This window comes from Oryzias latipes, chromosome 14 (genome assembly GCF_002234675.1).
Source record: "Oryzias latipes chromosome 14, ASM223467v1".
Lineage (NCBI taxonomy): Eukaryota > Metazoa > Chordata > Actinopteri > Beloniformes > Adrianichthyidae > Oryzias > Oryzias latipes.
This window is the reverse complement of record NC_019872.2, coordinates 12,616,370-12,639,009: the sequence shown is the minus strand read 5'-3', so window position 1 is coordinate 12,639,009 and position 22,640 is coordinate 12,616,370. Positions and strand designations below refer to the sequence as shown.

Genomic DNA, 22,640 nt, shown 5'->3' with positions numbered 1-22,640 from the left:
GGAGTTTTTTTTAATTGCTTTATATTGCAGCTGCTGTCCAGCAGGGGGAGCTGAAGTCCAGGAGTCCTGGTAAATGTGTGCGGATTTACGCTGACGTTGCCCATAAAAGGGATTATCCTGTTTTGTTTTTATCGCCATCCCACGTTTTGCATCGAATCTCAGCTGCTGAACTAAATGAATATTGCACACAAAATTCGTATCTGCGTGTGATGTGTAAATGAAAGGGGAAGAGGGGGCGGCGATGTCCCGCGCGGAGTCACTGGTGAGGAGCAAACCGACCTTCCAGCCTGATGCTCGGTCACGCTAATAATGGGGGCCGACGGTAGTAAAAGCAAGAAGGTGAGTTGGATGAAAACCCTGGTTGCTTAGAGGTGACGCGCATATGGGGTTCTCTGTTTCCATGGCAATGATTCAGGTGAAATTGAAAAGGGGGTTACAGCAGACTTTTAAAAAAAAATATGTACGAATTTTGTTGCAGACCATCTTGACTTTAGTTTCGCAGGAGGTTCGCTATGAATTAAGATAGCAAGTGTCACCAGCGCACGCTGACATCAGGAGGAATGATATCTTTATTAGTACTTTTATTTTGAAGAATTTGCATGCTTCCGGTTTTCTGCAATTATTTGTTATTTAAACTGAGAAATCCTCCATTTATGCCACCGTAAAGCATTTTTTAGTTGAATGCGACATTGGTGGCTGTGATCTCACCCAGGAATCGTGTCCTGTTTTGGCTCGGATGATAATGACATCCTGCATGGCTGATGGCACCCATATTGCACCACAGTGCCTCAGTTCTGCTTCACATCATCCAACTCGGAGACTGCACTAAAGACAAGGCCGACTGGATTATCGTTCTGTTTGTGTGTTAGGCCAGATGAAGAAACAGTGCAACATCTCCACAGAGTTAGGATCCATACATTCACCTCATTTGAAGTAATGCATGTCTTCACCAACACATTCTTTAAGAAGAAATATCCACTAACGATTTATTTATTTTGAGTAAATATTGTGGATGCAGGACTAGACTGTTACTTTTATGCCAGATTTGCGCATAAACTTGGCAAGAACATTTTTGTTTATTTGATAGGATATATGCTTTTTTTCCTAACAATAACACTGAACACAAAATTACACAAGTACAAAATCCTAATACATAAACAAATAAATACTATCATGACAACTTTCAGATTATACAGTAAAAACCTGGTCATGTGATATAATCAATGACATAAAACAACTCCATACTGGTCTTTTTTAACCTGGACATTATTTATATTAGAAATAAGACTTATAAAGGAAGCAATCTATGTCATGAGTTTAATCCAGTCCTTGTGTTGAGGCTTGTCAGGACTCTTCTAATTCCTTAGAATAAGTCTTGCAGTCGTCATAAATTCAGGGAGATTGCAGTGCAATTTGAGGGTTTTTTTTATCCAAGTGTGTCTATTGTCAAGTGTTAGGAACAGATTATATTTTAATAATAATTTCTTTATTTCTAGATCCTAGCTTTTAATTAGACAAAAATTATTCCCATTTTTGCTGATTCTGAGAAAAGCTCAGAAAGTTTTAGAGCAACGATAAGTTAAAACAACTTAAAACCTGGTAAAATATCTTGAATGTCCCAAAACAAGGTTTTTAAATCATTAAGTTTGCAGTGTGAGATTCATGGTTGTTACTCACAGCTCACTTTGTGACTTGTATCAGTGTAAAGGAAAAGCCATGTGATATAGTAGGACATAATAAACATCTCCCAGTAGCTTTAAGCAAATTACCTTTTTCTTTTATTCTGACAAAGAAATCAGATTTACATGAGAGGTTGTAAAAAACATTTTTTTCGAAGCACAGGAAATAAGAAATGGTGCTTGTGAAACTTGGCCTGAATAGAAAGAGTAAATAAACTCTATAAAAGTATCTTTCTGCACAAACTTTCCCTTTTTTGTCTTAAAGGTCAAGATCAGAATTGAATGATCTTCATTGGCACATCTATTTTGATAGGTCTCAGCACTGGTTCTTACTTTTTCAAGCTGTTCGATCAGAAAAGCCGTTGATGTTTTATATGTTCATAATCACTGGCATGATCCATGATGATTTAAGTGTGCTCATCTTTCCCGTCGTGTGATAGTCCCATGATCTTCCCCAGAGGTCTTCAGGACAGGCAGATGAGCACATTTCGTCGGGATGGCGCAGCTTCCTCTCCAGCGTGGGTCTGTCCATCCCAGCAAGCCTCTGTCGTCTGGCTCCACCTGCCCTGCGCCTCAGCCATCACCGAATGCTCCACGACAAGATTCCCGAAGTCCCAGAGCACGTGCTGAGGTTGGCAGGAGTCGGGCCGGGTAAGCTGAGGTCAGAGTGGAGCCTGCCAGGGTTTGTGTCCGTGTTCCTGCCTGAATTCCCCCACAGACCTGTGCCTGGGCATGAACACTTTCAGGTACAAAGCAAAGAAATGTTTCCTCTTCTTCCACTATGCTTTTGCTCTCTCTCCTCTGTTTTCACCGTGACTTCTCACTCGTTTTTGTCCTGGCAGGTGTTGGGTTACATTGCCAAAGGTTCGTTTGGGCCCATTCTGAAAGTAAAGGACAAAGCCAAGCAGAAAATGTACGCCGTTAAAGTGAGTCCCACATGTTTAGTCGACTTAAAAAAGGCTTTGTTTTAGTAGTAGATTCGTAATAAAACACCTTTTAACTGAATTCAACCACAGAATTTCTTTGAAATTGAAAGAGGTGGAAAAAACAAGATATACTGTAGACAGATAAAACACGACCAAACAGCATTTCAGGGAAACATTAATTTCTTCAACCCAATTATTGGGTTATTTATATATTTCTGAGTTACTTTTTGGAGCACTACTCATTTTTTATGTTATAGTGGCTTCATATTGATTTTTTCCTGAGGTTTTGTTTTTCCTGAGTTATAATAACCCAGCAAGAGTTATTTTTAATTATGCAGTTTTACGTATATGTGAACAATGATTTGAGTGCTGTTAGTGGAAGTAAATGGTAAAAAAAAAGTAAATTAGGGTTCAGATTTGTGTTTTCAACCTATTATAAGGAGCTGTGGAGTTTCAGAAGCAGCAAAATATGTTTAGGGCCCTGTTTTTAATTGCTTCCATTGATGATATTTAGAGATTTTTGGTTTGTTTTAATTATTATATTGCACATTAAATATGAATACAATGGCCCTGCAACAGACTGGCGACCTGTTCAGGGTGTATTACACCTTTGCCTGTTGGCTCCAGCAACCTCGTGACCCCGAAAGGAATGCAGCGGGTTCTGAAACTGGAAAGATGGAATATATATTCAAAAAGAAATCTAAAAAGGAATATGTTATCAATATTTTCTACTCCATGTAAAGTTTTGTGAACCTCCATCTATACTTTTTCCCCCCCTCCTTTTCAGTGAAGTGAAGGAGTCTGTCCCTTTTACAGCAGGAACGTGTTTATCAGGAGATTCTTGTCTAGACAAACAAAGAACTTTTATGAGAAGAACAAACTCTTCTCAATCACCTGTTTTGAAACTTTGCTGCCGTACAAATATGTGACTGCAGTTCACTTTTATGGTGCATACATATTAGATTTTAAAGAGAGAGCGTATCATTTTTAATTGTTGGTTTATTAATTGACTTTGAGATGTTAATGTTTATATCGTTAGCACTGGTGCAGACTAGATTCTTCATTTTAAGGGAAATACTTTTGCTTATATTGTCCTCTTCTTAGATAAAAACAGAGTAAAATGAAGTTTTGTAAATATATTTTTGTCGCCTTTCTTAACTGAAATGCTTGTGTTGGCTACAGGTTATACCTAAATCTGAGATTCTGAAGCTGGGAGTCCTGGAGCAGTCAAAGGAAGAAGTTATAATCCAGGTGAGTGCTGTTTTGAGGACACATTTTTATGGCTTTAAAAGTCTGCAATCTTCATTAAAAGTGTAAAAAAAATCTATTGTTGTAAACAGTTTGTATGTGCCAAGATATTTAGCTTTTACCATTGTAGGATTTAAGCTAAATGTTCATTTAGGAAAAATAGTTATCTCTTTGCCCATGATGGGCGACAGAAAGCCTAGCCTCCTCTTTGATTGATCAGAATTGAGCTTTTGCAGGTTTAAAACCATTTGACTGTTGCCTGCAGCGTCAGGTTCGTCACCCATTTGTCCATGAGCTCCAGGACTGCTGGCAGACTCAGCGCCACCTCTACATTAGTGAGTCAGCCAGCTGCCATAGACGCAAACCAAACCCCTCACTCTTCCCCTTTGTCACCTCAGCACTTGTAGCGTAATCAGAAATCTGCCTACAATCCCCAACAACAGAGCCATCCCATGCATACAGCCTCTTGTCTTTGAGGTTTTTGCTTATTTAGATGCACAATGTCTGGTGGGAAGCTGCGTGAAGCTGTGTTGCCCTTTTTCCCTTCCCCTCTGGAGCATTTATCCTTTTTTTTCCAAACGCGACATTGACTCAGTGTGTGACCCAGTTATTTGCTTCCTGACCCTGAAACAAAAGAGAGCACAATGGTCCAGATGCTGTGCTTTAATCTGTTTCAACAAGATGGTGGATACTCAACGTAAAAAGAGTGAAACAACTATTAAAGATGTTTTTAAACTCAATTAAAGCCCAAACTTTCAGTGTTTGTTCCAAATCAGCTGCTGGAGTGCATCTTTTGTCAGGATGGAAGCTAGAAAGTTCTCCTGGCGACTGCCTGACTTGGCTGAGCTTCAGGTTCTGGACAGTGCTCACCTTTCCTCCTGTGTTTGTTTCCCGCTGCCCTTCACCGGCCCCCCGCCACATTTCTGCGTTGCAGAGCTGCATTTCAATGACCTGTCTGCTCCCACAGTGTGCGACTACTGCAGCACAGGCGACTTGTACACTTACTGGCAGATGATTGGTCAGTTTTCAGAGGACACGGTGCGAGTGTTTGCAGCAGAGCTGGGATGTGCACTTGGTGCGTATCTCTCATAAACCTTTGATTTTATTTATTTTTTATCCCTGTTTGCAAGAATTTGGGCAGAAACTTTTGGAAATCCTTTAGAAATAACAACAACAAAAAAATTCTGAATTGAATACAAATCTGGTGGGCAAAAAAAAAATAGTTTACACAAAAAAAATGTGCAGAATCTGTTTTTAGACATGACTAACAAACCTTTGCAAACATTCTACTTTTGCATCTGGCTACTCACTTTCGCTGCAAAGCATTTAATTTAAATAAAAGTGAATGTACACTCATTATAAAGGTTTTGAATAACCTTATTAGAATAAATAGCCATACAGTAAGACTAATCATTTTCCTGTTGTGAATAAATGTTACAATTTTGCATAAATGAGCACATGTGGATGTCATTTCACTTAGAAAATGACATCCTTATGGCTCAAAGACATCTTACACTTTTTAAACAAAGTTTATAGAAGAAATTTTACTTTTTTTAATAAACATTTAATCCTTATATTTAATATTATATTAAAAAAATGTTTGAATGATTTCCAAGTAATCAAAATTTCTGTTCAGGTAACATTGTGCGCTGTATACCAGTCTTTGTGAACACGTTTCACATTAAGCTTGATAATTAAATCGTTCATTGCCAGGAGCAAGAGTAAGTAATGGTCTAAGTATGCTTGATTATGATAAACTCTCAAAGGATCTCACAGGAAAGAGCCCTGCCAGTATTTATTATAGACTTCTATCAAAGACTTGGCTTTAAAACTGATTATTTGTGTTGTTTTGCTCATTTTGGTTCTTTTCATTCTGCTTCTCCACAGGGTTTTTACACGATTTTGGAGTCATTCACAGAGATGTGAAGGTAGGAAAACATCATTGTTTCAAAAGTAACTGTGATATTTTCACATTAACTGTAACACAAATGAAAGAAAATGATAGTTTTTTCCTGAAATAGTGGGGAAAATCTATCCATTTGTGCAGCCATAATAAGAAGAAAAATCGTTCATTTCCTTCAAGCAGGAAGATTTTTCAGCAGTTTGAAGATGTGTTTTTTTTCTCGCTTCACAAGCTTTCACTGAAAAAGGGTCCTGCTTGCATTTTTTTACGTGAACTCACTGCTTGACTGTTGTTTTGCATCATTCATGCTCAAAGAGCATTTTTCTGATCAAGGCCTACTAAACAAACAAAACAAAAACACGCATGCATGCAAGATCCCTTATAATGTCAGTCACAGTTCATGAACTAAAATGAAGGGTTTTATAAACTGATAAACTTTTATTTTTGTCAGAAAAATATTTTTTTATATCTGCAAAGGAAAATAAGTTCATTATGAAACCAGACATGTAGGAAACACTTAAAAAATAATGCAAAGGTCGTTTTTTTTGTTTGTTAGTTTTTTCTTATTATTTGCACTGAAACAAAGGTCATTTCTTGTTTTGTTTTTTGTTTTAAAGATGGAGAATATCTTGTTGACAGACAACGGTGAGTAAATCCTCATCCCCAGCAGAGCTCTGACCTGCATTAGACATACAGAAGCTTCTAGAAAGCATCCTGCTTCTGCTTTGTTGATACTCCTGTGCTGCACTTAGGCAATAAGTAGCACATCTGCGATAGATTTGTATGCTTCTTTAATTGATTTATTTCAAAAGTCAACATTTACATTGTGATATCATGTAGAAATTAAAGTCCAGAATAATAAAATGGTCTTTTCTAGGCCACCTCCGCCTGGCTGACTTTGGTTTGTCCCGTCGCCTGGAGAGAGGAGGGAGAGCCTTCACCATATGTGGAACCATCCAGTATATGGGTGAGGAGGAGTTTTCAATGCAACCTTTACAGTTTGAGGCTATTGTGTTGTGTTAAATGTGACTGAGGCTGTCTTCTTGCTGGATCTGCAGCCCCGGAGGTGCTGAGCGGCGGACCCTACAACCACGCAGCTGATTGGTGGTCTCTGGGGATTCTGCTCTTCTCTCTGACCACTGGGAAGGTGAACTCCTTCTCTCTGGTTGGCCTGTATGGAAATATAAGATGATCTGGTCTTATATAAATGTAGCTGAAATAAGCTATTTAATTTTATTTTTATCAAAAGTTAAACTTCCTGATGGTTTATTCTGTGATTGTACTTTTCTTAGTTCCCTGTGCCTCCAGAACCAGATCACTGCAGTATGTTGAGGAAAGTGAGGAGTTTTCCATATGAAATGCCGCTAAGCTTCAGCTCCCAACTGTCGTTGTTATTGAGTGAGGTAATTTGACCAAATCCAATCATGATTCTGTCAGACTTTAGCTCCTTTTATTCCCGTAATACCTGGTTCTCCTCCCAGCTTTTATGCAAGACTCCGTCCCGCCGACTGAGGACCCTCGACCGCTTCAAGCGACAAACCTTCTTTCACCAGTCAACATTTGACCTTGAGCTCATGCAGCGTCGGCCTGTGGAGGTAATCTGGGGGGTGGGGGTTCCTGAGTGGAGTCAGCTTTCTGATTAGAAAGTGAGCTGTAAAGTATTCATTTTGTCCTTTATGATCAGGTGATTTTGGAGCTCAGAGAAAGACCGGACCGAGCTGCTAAGGCTCGCAGAGGCCTCACTTTGTCCCTGCAGCCCCTGAAGGGCTTCGACTATGACTCCCTCCTTAGCCCTCCTCCCACGCCGGACCCGCAGCTGGACACGAGCACTCCCTCTCGCACACTTGCACCCCCACTGCCCGGCCCGCCACGGCAGCTACCTCAGGAAAAACGTGCACGCAGGGAAGTGTTTGTGTAACTGTGTTAGGACATTTAAACATACATGGGCCTTTTTTATGTCCAATGTACACCATGGCAGATTCTTATTCAATTCTAAATGCATTAATAGTTCAGAAGCAAATCAAGTGTTTTTATATGAAAAAAAGCACATACTAAAACATATTTTAGCACATTTTACCTTTTTTTTCTTTCATTTGTTTGCCTTTTTACACCAAGTACCTCTCAATGCTTCCTTACTCCATCCTTGTGCAAGATAGATTACACTTAACCACACAAGTTGGTTTTCAGTCTGGTCATGCCTGCCATGTTAACGAACACCTTTTGGATGAATTCCATCAGATTTGACCTCTCCCAGAAAGGCCATCCTACTTCGTTTTCCATGCTCTGCATTTGTTCTCTTTATCTTTTTTTTTCAGCCAAGTAGATCCCCAACCATTCAATGAGGAGAGCAGATTTCCAAACTCCTTCCTGTATTTGTCATGTTGCGTCAAAGTGTAACTTTTTTTATTTATTTGCAGAAGTGGTTAGCTTTCCCGTACAATCTCATCTGCAACTCTGCTCATGTTGTGATCCACTCCTTTGATTCATCTGACAGCAGTTTTTGTAGCATCAGAATTTTGTTCTTATGTGGTTTAAACAAACATTTCACATGGTGCACCAAGTGTTGTCATTTGTAACACAAACTCAGGAAGGCATTCTTCACTTTTCCTGTTTGAGTTTGCTTTCTGTCTGTCCTCCCAATGACAAAAAAACTAGCCATAAAATTTGTTCACTTTGTACTAAACAGTGATGTTTACCACCACCTAAAATTTTTATATATACAGAAGGTTTTTTTTTACTGGGTAAAGCTGCAGTCGTTTAGATAATAGTTTCATTTCTTTGAACTTTCCCTAATCCTCATATTAAATTATTATATACTGAAGTTTATCCAGTGTGATAATCCGAGTTGGCTTTTTTTTGTATCTTTTCTAATTTGATTAGATGTATGGTGTCCATATATGTTTTTGTAATTTCCATGTGTTAAATATTTAAAATAAACTTTTTTTTTCTGACTTGTCTGTGCAGCTTGATTCAAAGACAGCACATTCTTTCTATCACAGAAGGAACAGAGCACAATTGTTGCTTAACTTTTCTGTCATCACCAACATAATTTCCTCATTTAGCTATCACATGATCTCGGTCTTTTGTCAATACATTTTAAAACATAAGGGTTTTTTTCATTTTATGACTATATGCATTTTTTTTTACTTTTGCTTGTCCTTCAAATAAGTCACTTTATTCTACATATAACAACCTGTTTGTGCCTGAAAGTAACCACTAATTTTTACCCTGTATTTTTATTATGTTTTCTGTGGCAAAGTTTGTCCATTACCTTATTTACACTGAACAGAAAGACACCAATAGACTCCCGAAAGCCAGTACTTATATGTATATACCAAATATACTGCAAGTGTGGGAAGGAAAACACTAAAGATGACCTATTTATTCTTTGAAGTTGTATGAACAAGTCTACCACCACAATGCATGTTTGTGTGCAGGAAGAGGGGTTTGTGTTTCAACCAGGAAAAGCAGAGCAGTTCAGCAAATTATCAGGTCACTAAACACTTCCCCAGATGTTCTAATGTGTCAATCTTTTGTCGGGAAGGACATATTTTAGAAAACTTGGTGTTTTGCTCTTTGTATCTCTTACTTGTTTTTCTGGCTCACTGAAGTCAGTTGAAATGTTTTAATCCAGCTATTAGAGCTGCTCTGTCTCTCTTGGAGATACTGAAGGTTATACGTTTTGTTTAAAGAAATTTACGTCCTTGCTTTTTTGTCACCTTATATATTTTCTGCTCTTTAAACAATGATTGATCTAAGAAATGTACCCTATAGTTAAAACCTGCTTTAAATAAAATTTCTCCCATTGTTTGCCCTTTCTCCTATACTGGACAATGTTTAAAAATACATGAAAGAATAATTCTGGACCTAATAAGTATTTCTTACATTCATTTTTTGGTTAGGGTATTTTCCCTTGCATATTTTCTACTAAGTTTTAAAGAAATCAAACAGTGTTTACAGGTACATCTAAAAAAATGTTAATGTTTATTTGCTTTTTTGGCCAATTCACTTTCAAGAATAAAACTTGTGTATCCCAAAGATTTATTGAATATTGATTGTAATTCTGATGATTGTGGCTTAAAGGTTATACATCCCCAAACTTTAGTCTCAAAAATTAGAACAACATACAAAGAAAGAAAGAAATTTCAAAAGAAGAAAGAAAGTTGGGTATTCTGATCCTAGTGACGTCATCTAAATATCTATTTATTTTGATGGTTTTTACTGCAGGAACGGTCAGCTGACAGTTAGCCTTCTTTAGCTTTGAGTTAGCGTAGCTGTTATTGTTTAGGTATCCTCTTAATATCAGCCAATTTTGACAGACATGCACATTTTTTTACATGAGTAGATCTATTTTATTTTAGTTTAATAAACAAATTGTATTACGCATCTGCAAATTTAAACAATCCATGTTTCGGGACTGGATTGTATACAGTATGCCTGTGACCCCGTGACGTGATTTTGACAGTTGGTTAACAGGGGTAATTTGGTAAAGAAAAGTCATATTATAAACAAAGACAAATAGTGTTTACAACAGACATGTCAAACATAAAACTAAATTGTGCATTCATTTTTTTCTGCAAAGTTGTGCACAAATTAATAGTTTGAGCACAACTTTGCAGAAAAAATAGGAAATAGTCTTTTTGAATGTTTCTTTTTGACAGATTCTTTGCCCCACACACTGGGTTCTCTAAAATATGCAGTCAATGCAACCGTTTAGAATGTGCACCTCTCTGTTGACGAGCTCTATGAAGAAGGTGATTGAAGATGGTGATACCATAGCTGGTTCAATGACTGGTGTAACAGCAAACTCCCCTGACCTGAATGCAATAGAACATCTATGAGCTGTCGTCCAGAGGGAGATGAGAGACACCAGACCCAACAAAGCAGATGACCTGAAGCCAACTATCAAAGCCACTTTTCTCTCTCCAATCACCTCTAATCAGTCATGTCTTTCATCATAGCCACCATTTTGAAAACGGGTCCAGAACTATAAACCAAATTATGCTTTTAACATTCAGCAGATTTTATTCAAACCACAACATGGGTTGGAACTTGCCAAAGGCTTTAAATTCTGTGAACCAGACTGCGACTTTCTTCTTTTGCCATTTAAGTATTATTCATTCACCTGAGATGAACCAAGAGGGCTGTCTTCATGATTCAGCTATAAATAAAGGTGTGTTTAAAGAAAATACGATGCAACAAATAGGGAACATGGAAATTTTCTTTTTAAATTTTTTGTTATTAAAAAAATAAATTTGTTGGTCAAAATTACATAAATTTGTAGTTTAAAGGCCGTATATGTATTTACTACTTGCTTTGTTTTAAACTATTTTACTCTCTGGTCATATGATTTATTTTTCATCAAAGAATATATTTTGAAGAAGGACAGGAGAAAGAGGAGAAGCCCTATTTGAGCAGTGTTGCTGTCACAATATTTATTAACGAGAATATTTCATATTTTTGCAGCTTTCTCTTATTTGTTTGAGCTAAATTGTTTTTGATAAATATACAAGGATATTATATTCATTAAGCAATAACTAACATTATTTATTTTATTTTCGAGGGGGAAACCTGTCAGAATATGAATACAAGTCTTTGATGCGAAGCGTGAGTGTCTCGTTTTTTATTTTATTTTTACAAGTTTGAGGACAAAATCTGCCAAATCATCCTGCGTTTCACGGTTTCACTCACAGGGATGCTCCTCAGAGCGCATGCGTGGTAAAGACATCACATGACGCAATCGCGCTGGCTCCGCCCGATTCGATCGAAGCCTTTTTGTAAAGCGTCACGTTGCGTTGCAGCACTGAAACAGGAGACTTCGCATCCTCCGACTACAGCTTACATTGCTCTGTGTCCACTCCGACATCTCTTAACAGGTGAGAACCATCTTCAATCTGATCAGCTTTACACCTTCACACACTCTTCTTATTACGGATCACATGAAAGATGACGGCGACATTGATGCTGATGGGAAAGTGATGCTGGACACAATCTTAAGCTAACTTTTTAGCTAGCTGGAAATGAATTATAAATTTTGATTGGCTTTTTATATTGTCATTCATTTTAAATGTATACAATAAATACAAACTTTTTCACTTCAAAAAAGACATCAAATTGTCTTAGCGTCGAAATACGCAACAGGAGGAGGAAGGGCGTAATTATGGTGACCTTCAAGGATGGACGTGAAGGAGAGCGGCCTGTTGGAATGACTTTACGTTTACATTAAAGGCAAACAGGCCCTAGTACTTATAATTTATGTTATTTAAGAACGGGTTTAGCCCACGTTACAGACTGTAATCGCGGTAGCTTATGGGGGAAGGCGGTGACGAGGTTGTTTCCTGTCGGGGTGTATCTGTTGAAGCGCACGTAGCCACTGATGTGACGGAGAGGGGGCGGGGCGAGGAAACACGCTATAATGAGATCACGCAAATGTACGTGGAAAAAGCATCAGTTGTTTTTTAAATTTTTCAATTAAATGTATTTAATTATTATCAAAGACACTACTTTATATTTGTACAAAAGCAGAAAAAATAATGGAGATTATAATTTAGGGCTGTTTTGGCCTAATTATTTTAAATGACTATAAAAATGAAAATTATTTTTGGTCTGTGTACAGAATGCTTTCTAACATTTAAACGTCTCATCGGAGGTTATGGGACATAAAGATATTTGCTAGTCTGATTTAACCCATGTATTATTTACCTATTGTTTGGGGGGGGTATTTTTTGTAGGTTTTTTTAAAAATATTTTTTATCTACAGAGCACTTTATTTCTTTAATTTTTTTGACATAATAAAATGAACTTTATCTTGGATAGAAATGTCGTTGCAGTATGACCTGCACATTTTCACAAGTGTCAACTTCTCTTTGAACTGCGACATGTCCGGTAGAGCCTCTTGTGTCAGTGAGCCGCATGGGTAACAGTGCTCCTGCTAGTGATTCCGGATCAAGGTCTGAGGATAGATCCAGCCCAAATACAGGGACGTCTGTCAGCGCCAAGGCCACCAGCCTGTCTGGTAACGAACCTAATTCAGCAAGCAGGCTTTCTACCTTTGACTAGTGAGGCCCCTGCAGGAGCCATTTCACCATCTTGAAGCTCTTGCAACTTGCATTGTAGAGCGAAAAGCAAGCCAGATTAATGTCCATGGGGCGGATCGTGATGCTTCAAAAAAATGTAATGAAACCCATACTTTCTTTAAAAAATGTCAAAATTGTAATAGTTTTTTTTTAAGTAGATTGATTGAGTTCACCCCCACAGAGTCTTCTGCTGCATTCATGCTATAGCTGTCATAGTTTAGCAAGCTTTAAATGTGCTGTAGCTTAATGCTTGCAGCAATGCTTCCAAATAAATCTCATTGTTATTGTAACTGTTCCACCTTTGTGATCTTTGTGTGCATACTGAACTGCTTCTTTTGAAGGTCAAAGATGGAAAAGTGATGAACAGGCTGGCATCAGATGTGCCTTCTTGTGAACCCTCCCCCGGATTTCTTTAAAATCATAACTTTCCACAATGCTTTGGGCTAATGTAGTACTTAACATGTGCTTTTTTTTTGGGGGGGGGGGGGGGGGTAATTTATTTTCCAGAGGGGTGTGAGCTGGATTTTGTGTGTCTTATTTACTTACTTGCATATCAACAGGTGATTACCTTTTTTTTTTTAATTTATTTTTTTGTTTTGTGACGCAGCTGAGGTTCTGCCACTGATGTCGCAATGCAGGATGATGTTTGCTTTATTGAGGCAAGCTGCTGCGCAACAGGCAGGAGCAATAGTCTGAGACATTCCAATGCCTTAAAGTAAAACTCTCATAAATACATCTTGTTTTTCATTTTAATGCCAATATTTGGTAAAGAGTTATTGTTTCTATAAATATTTCTGATAGTGATTTGTTTTTTAAAGATCCACATCAGCATAAGCCTAGCTAAAGTACCTAAGTTTTAAGTTTTTGTCTGTTATTTTTGTTTTTCAGAGATCAATGTTTGAAAGGTTCATTTTGAACTAAATGTACTCTTCCCTCAAGTACATGCTGTAGGTCAGTCTGCATTAGTTTGGTGGTGCTGCAGGGGTCAGTCATGAAGATATTAATCATTGCCAGCAACAGAAATTAAACTGTATTATTAATTAGTGATTCAGTTTAAAGGAAAAATGCAAAGACAAATTAGAAATTATACATAGCATTCATTTTTAACATTAACATTTTACATTTTATCTATTAATATAACACACAAATGTATAATAAGCAGTTTGTTTTGTTTATATATAAATATATTTAAACACTTCTCATAAGTGTTAAGTTCTCATGTTTTGTATGTTAAATTTGGAATTTAAAACTTTTACAATAATTTGTTTTAACTTTGCATAAAAACTTTAAGGATCTTATATTTCCAATGATGACTACAAAGTAGAATAGTTTTATTCTACATGGTCGTTGTTTTTGAATTTTTTTACTGTCTCCACTTGACACACGTGGTTGTCAACAAAAAACAACAAAAGTTTTAGTTTTTTTGTTTTATTCTTAAGGGTTTATTGAAGTTACAGTTTGAGCACCTGAAATGGATTTGATTTACTACCACTTTGACTCTATAAACATCTGTGGGATTTTGGCTTCTTGGAGCCAGCGGGGGTACTTCCTGTTTGAAAGTCCTGCTCTAATATGCAGTCAATGGATTTTCTAGGAGACCTTTGAATTGAACTCAAATTTCTGAATCCATAACACAGAGGAATCTCCTGTGTATAACCTGACCCCCCCCCAGAAATGACCCGCCCTGTGTCTAAATTACTCTGATTTTTTTTTTTAGTTTGGAGGCGAATTCTCATTTCAACCGTGTGTTTTACTCTGTTGTTGTCGCCATGTTGACTGAACATCATTAAACTTGAGCTTTTCTGAAAAGACCCAATAAAAGGCAGGGAGTGGTTTGGCCTTTGGTAAAATTCATTGTAGAGCAGAAGATCTGCCACTGGCCACTTAAAAGACCCACATTTATAAACAACAGAAAATATTTGGCATATCAATAAATGTAGCCACAGAATTTATGTTTTGTTTTATTTATTTATTTATTTGCAAGAAACATGAAAGATATTAATTGTTTGGTTTAAAGTTGGAACATTTTACATTGCGATGAATAGGAACTGGCCTGCTAAAGAATATGCCCCCCCCCCCCCCCCCCCCACTCCTGGTTGTTTGGTGACCTGTTCTGACCACATTTGTTCTAGCCTCAAACAGGAAGTTGGTGTTGCACCTTGGCTCCACCAACTTCAACCCAGTCATCAGTTTATGATCAATAGACCAGGTGCTTCAGGTTACAGAACAGTGGGATTGGCATCCATAAATACCATCTCTTGTACCCTCCTAAGGTTTCCCTTTGTGCCCTCTGTTGAGTTTAGCTTGTAACCTTAAACCGTGTCATTGAGCTCTCAAGGTCCATTTTTATCAGTGAGGAGAAGCATCGATGAAATAAATCCTACATTATCCAGAGCCCCATTCTGTTACACTTGTGCTGTGACGCAAAAATGGCCAAATTCATCTGTATTGTTGAAGCATGCAAGTGTTGTGGTTATTTGCGGAGCATGACTGCCCTTTGGTTCACAGGGGGAGGGTGGAGTTGCACCCACAATGGAGCTAAATTCCACATATTCCTTCAAACATGGCTTTGTCTTTATTAAGTGTAAATACTTCCTGAAATCCACTAGAGATGTCTTCCTGCAGGTTATATTTTGACCTAACTCTGCCCCCTGGGAGACGAGCTGCAGGCTCTTTGAGTCTGCTATGTAATCAATAGCAGTTTCATAACTGTTGCTTATGCTGCACCTGCAGTGTCTTTGCTCTGTGCTCCAAAGATCTGCATCATAGCTTTAATCTGTGGATTACCATTGGGTACAGAACATATCTGGCTATGGTCCCTCGCACTCAAGTGACCTTGTTGAAGAATTTAGTGTTTATAAAGTCATAAATCTGTCATATTTTTATGTAGCACTCCTGCTTGCTTTTAATTGACTTGCTGGCCTAGTTTTTCCATGTTTTTTTTTTTTTTACAAGAAATCATCCACACACAGGGAGATTAAACCAAAAAATATAAAATCTTTTTCCTAAAAAATATTGATGCAGCAGACTGGGGCTAAAGTCCTAACTTCCTGCCCCCTTCAGCAGATGAGCTGATCCCTTTTTTTTTTTTTTAGCAGCTCATCCCATTGGAATTGTGAGGCTGTGAATAAAACTGTGATCAGCGAGGGCTCAGCAATCGGTGCAGTCAACCAGAAAGACGAGCCTGAGCCTGTACCCTGGTGTTCTCTGTGTGAGTGGGAGGACACATTCTAGTGGAATTTTACCAACCCTGTGGGGTCGGTTTGTGAGGTTTTACACCAACTGCAGACTTCAATGTTAAATAATCGGTGGAAACCAATGCAATATTTTTGTAAATCTTTGATTTACATGAAGAATTTACAATAGTGGAGGCTGGAATGTTGCAGAGGAGAGGGCAGTGAGTTGTGATGTACGTAGTCCTGCAGATATGGTGGAGACTAACTGTTCAAGCACTCCTGGTTTCATACCCCTCCCCCCACCCCCACCCCTTCTGTCTGCTGTGATTCAGATGCAGACGGAGGGAGAGGAGTTGCTTAACGGCTTATATGCAGCAGAGGGAGGAAGGTGTAAGGGAACTGAAGGATTGTGTTGTCCTGAACACATCACAGTCTGTTTGTGTATCTGAGGGCGCAAAAATCATTAAAGCCTTTTTTTCCCCCTAAATTATAAATTCCAAATGGTATGAATGTCATTGTTTTTTTGTTTGTTTAGCCTTTCCTCACATCAGAATCAGAAGTACTTTAATGATCCCACACATGGGAAATTTGTGCGTTGCCATAGCAGTAAACATAATAGAATATAGAATAATATGAAAAACAACAATGTAGCAGAAATGTAAACAAATAGGGCAGTATAATTTAAAGACTATTTACAAATGGGTAACAATGTGTAAAAAGTGCAAAGGTCATCTGCTACACTGAGTTATTGTAGAGTTGAATTGTTTTGGGTAGGAAGGATTTCCTGTATCTGGCAGTTTTGGAGCGGAGCTGTCTGAGCCTCCTAGAGAAGGAGCTCTGCTGTTTAGTCCAGAACAGGGTGGAGAGGATGGTCTGGGTTGTCCATGATGGATAAGATCTTGTTCAGTGACCTCCTCTCCATCACTGCTTCAAACGATTCCAGTTTGCAGCCAATGACAGAACCCACCTTCCTGATCAGCTTCTTCAGTCTGTTGACTGCAATGCTGCTTCCCCAGCAGACCACAGAGGAGAACAAGGCCTGGCCACCACAGACTGGTAGAAGGATCTCCAGCATATTGCTGCACACTTTAAAGGACCTCAGCTTCCTTAGGAAGTAGAGTCTGCCGCAGGCCTTTCTGTACACAGCAGTACTGTGGCTCCTCCAGCTCAGTTTGCTGTCGATAGTTTCCCAGGTATCTGTACTCCTCCACCACCTCAACATCCCTGCCCAGGATGCAGAGAGGCTGAAAGACTGTCCCCTTCCTTCACAAGTCGATCACCATTTCCTGGGTCTTGTCCACGTTGAGCAGCAGGTGATTCTCTCCAGCCCCACTCCACAAATCCGTCCACCAGCCTTCTGGACTCTTCCTCCCGTCCACCGCTTATACACCCCACAATCACAGTCATAAGAGAATTTCTGGAAGTGGCTTGACTCTAAGGTTGTGCTGAAAATCTGAGGTGTACAAGGTGAACAGGAATGGAGAGAGCACAGTGCTGAGGCATTCAGAGAGCTAACTCGTCGGCTCTCTCTTAGCTGCATGTGATGGGTCTGCTTCTCCTCCCACATCCTGTGATTTTCTTCTTTCCAGACCATTGAAACCGTGAAGTAGCTCAATAGTTTTGCTGTTATTTTCTGCACTTGGCACCATTTTTGAATGTACTTTTACTGCTGTTTTATTTGCCCCCTCTCCTGCCCCAACACCCCCCCCCTCCCTCCCTCTTGGTGCCTTAACAAAAGTCCACCTCAGTGCAGAGAATAGAGGGTCATAAACTGTAAGCCAGTGCTGGGCGGTCGCCAGGTCCAGCACCAAAAGTAACGCTGGTCTCTTTCTTTCAGCCACCATGACTCACCAGTTCCCCGCACTGACAACCGAGCAGAAGAAAGAGCTGCAGGAGATTGCTCAGAGGATAGTAGCTCCAGGAAAGGGCATCCTGGCTGCAGATGAGTCAACTGGTACGTCACTGCTTGAACCGCACCAAAAATAAAGTTAAAATAAGTTCTGTAATTTGCAGACAAATAATGTATTTCTTCACAACTTCACTGGAAAATCTAACGTTTGGAATTTGAATTTGAATCCTCGTATGCATTTTTAAACGCACGACTTATTTAAAACTGTATGATGGTCGTAGGGGTTTAAGAACACAGTATTTTGTTTAATTTAGAAAAAATGGATACTTTTTAAAAAGTGTTTATTTACATATTTTTGAAGAAAAAAAACCTTTCAAAGCGTATAAATCTTTTTAAAATCAGAATTTCTTTAATTTTATTGTTGCATGAAGTGTACATCCAGTGTTGCAGAATTATGTAGAACTTTACTTGTAAATATTCATTAAGCTATAATTGCACATACATAGCCATATGAACATAATGTACATGTGTAATGAAATTTAATAAATGGATATTGCATTTTCCAGAACATGTTAAGGTCAACTATGACCAGCAGCAGAGTCCATGTGATGAATGATGCTGATAAATGTGTTTTTAGGCAGCATGGCAAAGCGTTTGAACCCCATTGGGGTTGAGAACACAGAGGAGAACCGGCGCCGTTACCGCCAGCTGCTCTTCACTGCCGACCAGCGCATCGACAGCTGCATCGGAGGGGTCATCTTCTTCCACGAAACCCTCTACCAGAAGACCGATGATGGCATTCCCTTCGCCAAGCTTATCAAGGACCGTGGCATCGTTGTTGGCATCAAGGTAAACGAGCTATCATAGCAGACGCTTTCACTGATGAAAGTGAAGGTTTTGAGGAAAAACTCCATCCAGGAGTCTGAACCTCATCAGAGATCTTCAAACTTCTTTTTCTAGGTCGATAAGGGTGTCGTCCCCCTCGCCGGAACCAACGGAGAGACCACAACTCAGGGTAAACAGCAGGAACCTCCCCCCAGAAATCCTAACCCTCACAGAAACCTCTCAGTCTCTGATTGATGGGTCTGAATGTGTGCAGGTCTGGACGGACTCTCTGAGCGTTGTGCGCAGTACAAGAAAGACGGTGCAGACTTCGCCAAGTGGCGTTCTGTGCTGAAGATCAGCGATACCACGCCTTCTGAGCTGGCCATCATGGAGAATGCTAATGTTCTGGCCCGATACGCTAGCATCTGCCAGCAGGTTTGTGTTTCAGTGATTTGTTGAAGAAGAAAAACGGGGGGTTTCAAAGCAAACTTGTCTCTAAAACATAAATATCTTGTTACATTTCCTAGAATGGAATTGTTCCCATTGTGGAGCCTGAGATCCTTCCTGATGGAGACCATGACCTGAAGCGTTGTCAGTACGTCACAGAGAAGGTAAAGGGACATCAATTCCACCCGTCAGTGTTCCAGAAGCTTGTTCCTTTTTCATGAATGAAGTTAGAGTTTTATCGTTCTCTGTCTCCTGCTCTAAGGTCCTAGCTGCAGTCTACAAGGCTCTTTCAGACCATCATGTGTACCTGGAGGGGACATTGCTGAAGCCTAACATGGTCACTCCTGGACACTCCTGTCCCACCAAGTACAGCAACCAGGAGATCGCCATGGCTACCGTCACTGCCCTGCGCCGCACCGTGCCTCCAGCTGTCACAGGTCACACATGCACACCAAAATCTATGGAATTTATTCACATTTGTGTGTCAAACCTTTTCACAGACACACAAGTGTTAAGACTTCAAAGTTGTTTAGGGACTGCACCTACGTGGTGCTTTTCTGGTTTAAGTCGTAGAGCCATTTTTGTACAGTTTTGTATATCTGCTGCTGAACATCTTTTTCTGTTTATATTTTCATTTTGGCAATAAAATTCAAGTTTTATTTTGCTGAAATAAAATCCCTGATTACATAAAATGTTTTAATGAGGGTCGTTTGCCTCTGAGAAAACCTGTTGGATAAGAGACAAAACCCCTAAGGATTAAATGACTGACTCCACGTCAGCCTTTTTTCAAACTTCTTCTGCAATGAAACCATCCTGGATGAACGAGTCTTCAGACATAAAACCCCTAGTTATTTAGAACCCTTTGTATTGTAGCAAAGCACATTTGGTTTTTCTAATCAAAAGTTCAAAGGACCACATTTTGAATTTAAGATGTTAATCTAACTGCAGTTTTTCCTCAGTCTCAAGATTTCTTTGTGTGACGCAAACATTTACACCAATATGGAGGCTCATTTTCCTCCAAACAACTCATCCTTTTCCTTTAAAACTAGGACCGATTAAAGTTTTCCTGAACTTTTTCCTTCTTTTTTTTTTTTTTTAGAATAGTTTTTTTTTTAAATCCCTGTTTTTTTCCTTTTCCCTCCAGGAGTTACATTCTTGTCTGGTGGTCAGTCTGAAGAGGAGGCCAGTGTGAACCTGAACGCCATCAACACCTGCCCGCTGCTCAAGCCCTGGGCTCTGACCTTCTCCTACGGCCGCGCCCTGCAGGCCTCCGCCCTCAGCGCCTGGAAGGGAGAGCTCAGCAATGAGAAAGCTGCCACGGAGGAATTCATCAAGCGAGCTGAGGTCAGTACTGGAAACTGCAAATCTGTTTACTCTGCGTAATCCCTGGAGATTATTCTCTAACTGGTCTGATCTTTTGCTATTGTACCTTTTACTCACTTCGCAGCCTTTTGGGGTTGTTGACAGTCATGACGGCTCTTTGTTTAAACTTTAAGGTGTTTTAAAGTAGTTGGACCAGCTAATCAAAAGCCATCTAGGTGCAACAAATGACTGATTTGTCAGATCTTCTATAGGGCCTTTTGGGAGCCAGTTTTTTTTAATCCTTGGTACTCGCTCTCTCTGTCCGTCTGTTTTTCAGATATTAGGCTATAGGCAGGACAAAACGTCCAATACCTTAAAGACCCACTCCAATGAAAATCGAATCGTCTTTTCCGTGTGTTTAACATGTTCTTGTGGCGTGTGGCACAATTGACCCGCCCTCAATTTAGAAGCAAACTTAAAATGAACTCCTGCCGCTCTGCAGAAACTATGTCCTCGAAAACAACACGGGTCGTTCTTTGAAATCAAGCATGCACATCCAAGCACAGTAAAAGTCTTTCCATCCCTAAAATCTTTTTTTGTTTTTTCCTTTCCAGGCGAATGGCCTGGCGGCTCTTGGCAAGTACGCATCATCTGGATCCGGCAGCGCCGCCTCGCAGTCTCTCTATGTGGCGAACCACGCCTACTAAACATAGAACGACCACATTCAGCCGTGGTCTAGTCTTAGTCTTAAATCTGCTCTTCTGTCCCTTCTCACTCCTACATCGACCACAGGCCTGCGCTCTCTATTAATATCAGAGTTATATACATTGTTAGATAAATGTATTTTAAAAGAATGTGATGTTAAAATTTCAAAGGGAACAGGCTTATAGTTTTTTTCCCTTCTTCGAACAGTTTGTGACAGTTTTGGGGCAAATTTGAAATGTTACGCTTGTGTCTCTGATGAGGCTGAAAAGCGGAAGCCAGAGGCTCCAGAATGTGATGAAGATCATCGGTCAGTATTGGTTTCTTGCCGCTTTGAAAATGCGCCTGCCTCCATGTCAGGTGCCTTCTCCCTGCGAGCCCCCGAGCAGGCTAAAATCTGCATGAGTGTTAGTGTTGCGCTTCCCGTTTGAAACCGTATAGGCTCATACCAACATCCACATTGACAGTGGGACCAACTAATACGTAGGCATCAGTTAAAGCACAGTATGGCGACGAGAACGGTGAAAGATCTGAACTGGGTTATCCTTCTGATAGACGGTCCCAGCAGAGATCACACGGTACTGTAAAAACCCGCTCCACACCGGCTTTCACCCCACTCTTTTCTTGTGTTCCTTCTGGACCTTAATACATGAACTAAAACCATCATTTGTGTCTTTTCTGTATAACATTAGCTCTCAGAGTCACGCAGTAATTGATGTGTTTTGTTATGTGAAGGTGTCAATATTGTGTGATGCATGTGTCACCTCTGCCCCCTGTCCTGCTTTTCCCTGCTGGCCCCTTAGGAAGATCAGAGGAAGTCTATTGAAATGTATGTTAAAAATAAATGAATAAAAGGACCAACATGTGGGACCAGCAGCACAGAAACATTCACTGCTTTGTTGAAATACTGTTTGTGATGTTAATATTGTTCTTGAAACACGCTGTGTCATGTAGTGGAGATAATAAACTAAAATACACATTAAACCTGATGGAGACTCCATTTTTGTGTTCGATCCCCTCTGGTTTGACTGTGGCCTCTTTTGCCTTATTTTTATTTTTTTGGAGCAAGTAAATGTTTTTAAAGTTCATGTTTTTTTACTTTTATTACCTTCAGTATTTAAATTAATATGCTCTTGTACATTTATAAACCCCTGTCTGGGTTATTCTGTTGGTACAATATTTTGTCACATTACTAGCTGCCTTGTCATTTAGAAAAATCATCCATAAGATTATAATGGACGAAAATTCAGTTTCAGTCAGAAAGAGTTTAAGTGAAATTTAAATAAATTTATGTAAGATTTAAAATGACTTGTTCTTGCCGTGTCATTCATAGCAGCATAAATTACACTTAATATACTTCTACTAGAAACAGAATCCCGCAAGAATATATTTGTTCAAAAGAGGAAGAAATCTCTGGGATCAATTGGATAGGTCAGCCTATCACCACAGGAGGCGCTGTTGAGAAACTGTTTTTTTTAAGTACGTTAAAAAATAACACCCGGGGAGC

General features: G+C 39.4%; 2 protein-coding genes across 4 annotated transcripts; both read left to right on the top strand.

Annotated features, from left to right (window-relative positions):
* Nucleotides 1–102: 102 nt before the first annotated feature.
* On the top strand, nt 103–8,707 carry LOC101171271 (uncharacterized serine/threonine-protein kinase SgK494). 3 transcript variants are annotated; one of them, XM_011483552.2, is made up of 13 exons: nt 103–339; nt 2,138–2,425; nt 2,522–2,605; nt 3,788–3,856; nt 4,119–4,188; nt 4,821–4,928; nt 5,741–5,781; nt 6,374–6,401; nt 6,634–6,723; nt 6,815–6,903; nt 7,049–7,159; nt 7,238–7,351; nt 7,441–8,707. In XM_011483552.2, exons 1-13 carry the CDS (start codon nt 310–312, stop codon nt 7,672–7,674), a joined length of 1,356 nt encoding a protein of 451 aa, XP_011481854.1. In that variant the 5' UTR covers nt 103–309; the 3' UTR covers nt 7,675–8,707. The 3 variants fall into 3 exon arrangements, 2 of the variants coding, with proteins under 2 accessions (XP_011481854.1, XP_011481853.1); XM_011483551.2 differs by having other exon boundaries at nt 2,120–2,425; XR_002291661.1 differs by lacking the exon at nt 7,441–8,707 and having other exon boundaries at nt 2,120–2,425; nt 6,815–6,929.
* A 2,753-nt stretch (nt 8,708–11,460) lies between these two features.
* Nucleotides 11,461–22,122, top strand: aldoc (aldolase, fructose-bisphosphate C). The gene is made up of 9 exons (XM_011483554.3): nt 11,461–11,632; nt 17,846–17,962; nt 18,495–18,706; nt 18,818–18,872; nt 18,957–19,117; nt 19,210–19,293; nt 19,392–19,566; nt 20,274–20,473; nt 21,046–22,122. Exons 1-9 carry the CDS (start codon nt 11,488–11,490, stop codon nt 21,136–21,138), a joined length of 1,242 nt encoding a protein of 413 aa, XP_011481856.1. The 5' UTR covers nt 11,461–11,487; the 3' UTR covers nt 21,139–22,122.
* The last annotated feature ends 518 nt before the right edge of the window (nt 22,123–22,640 follow it).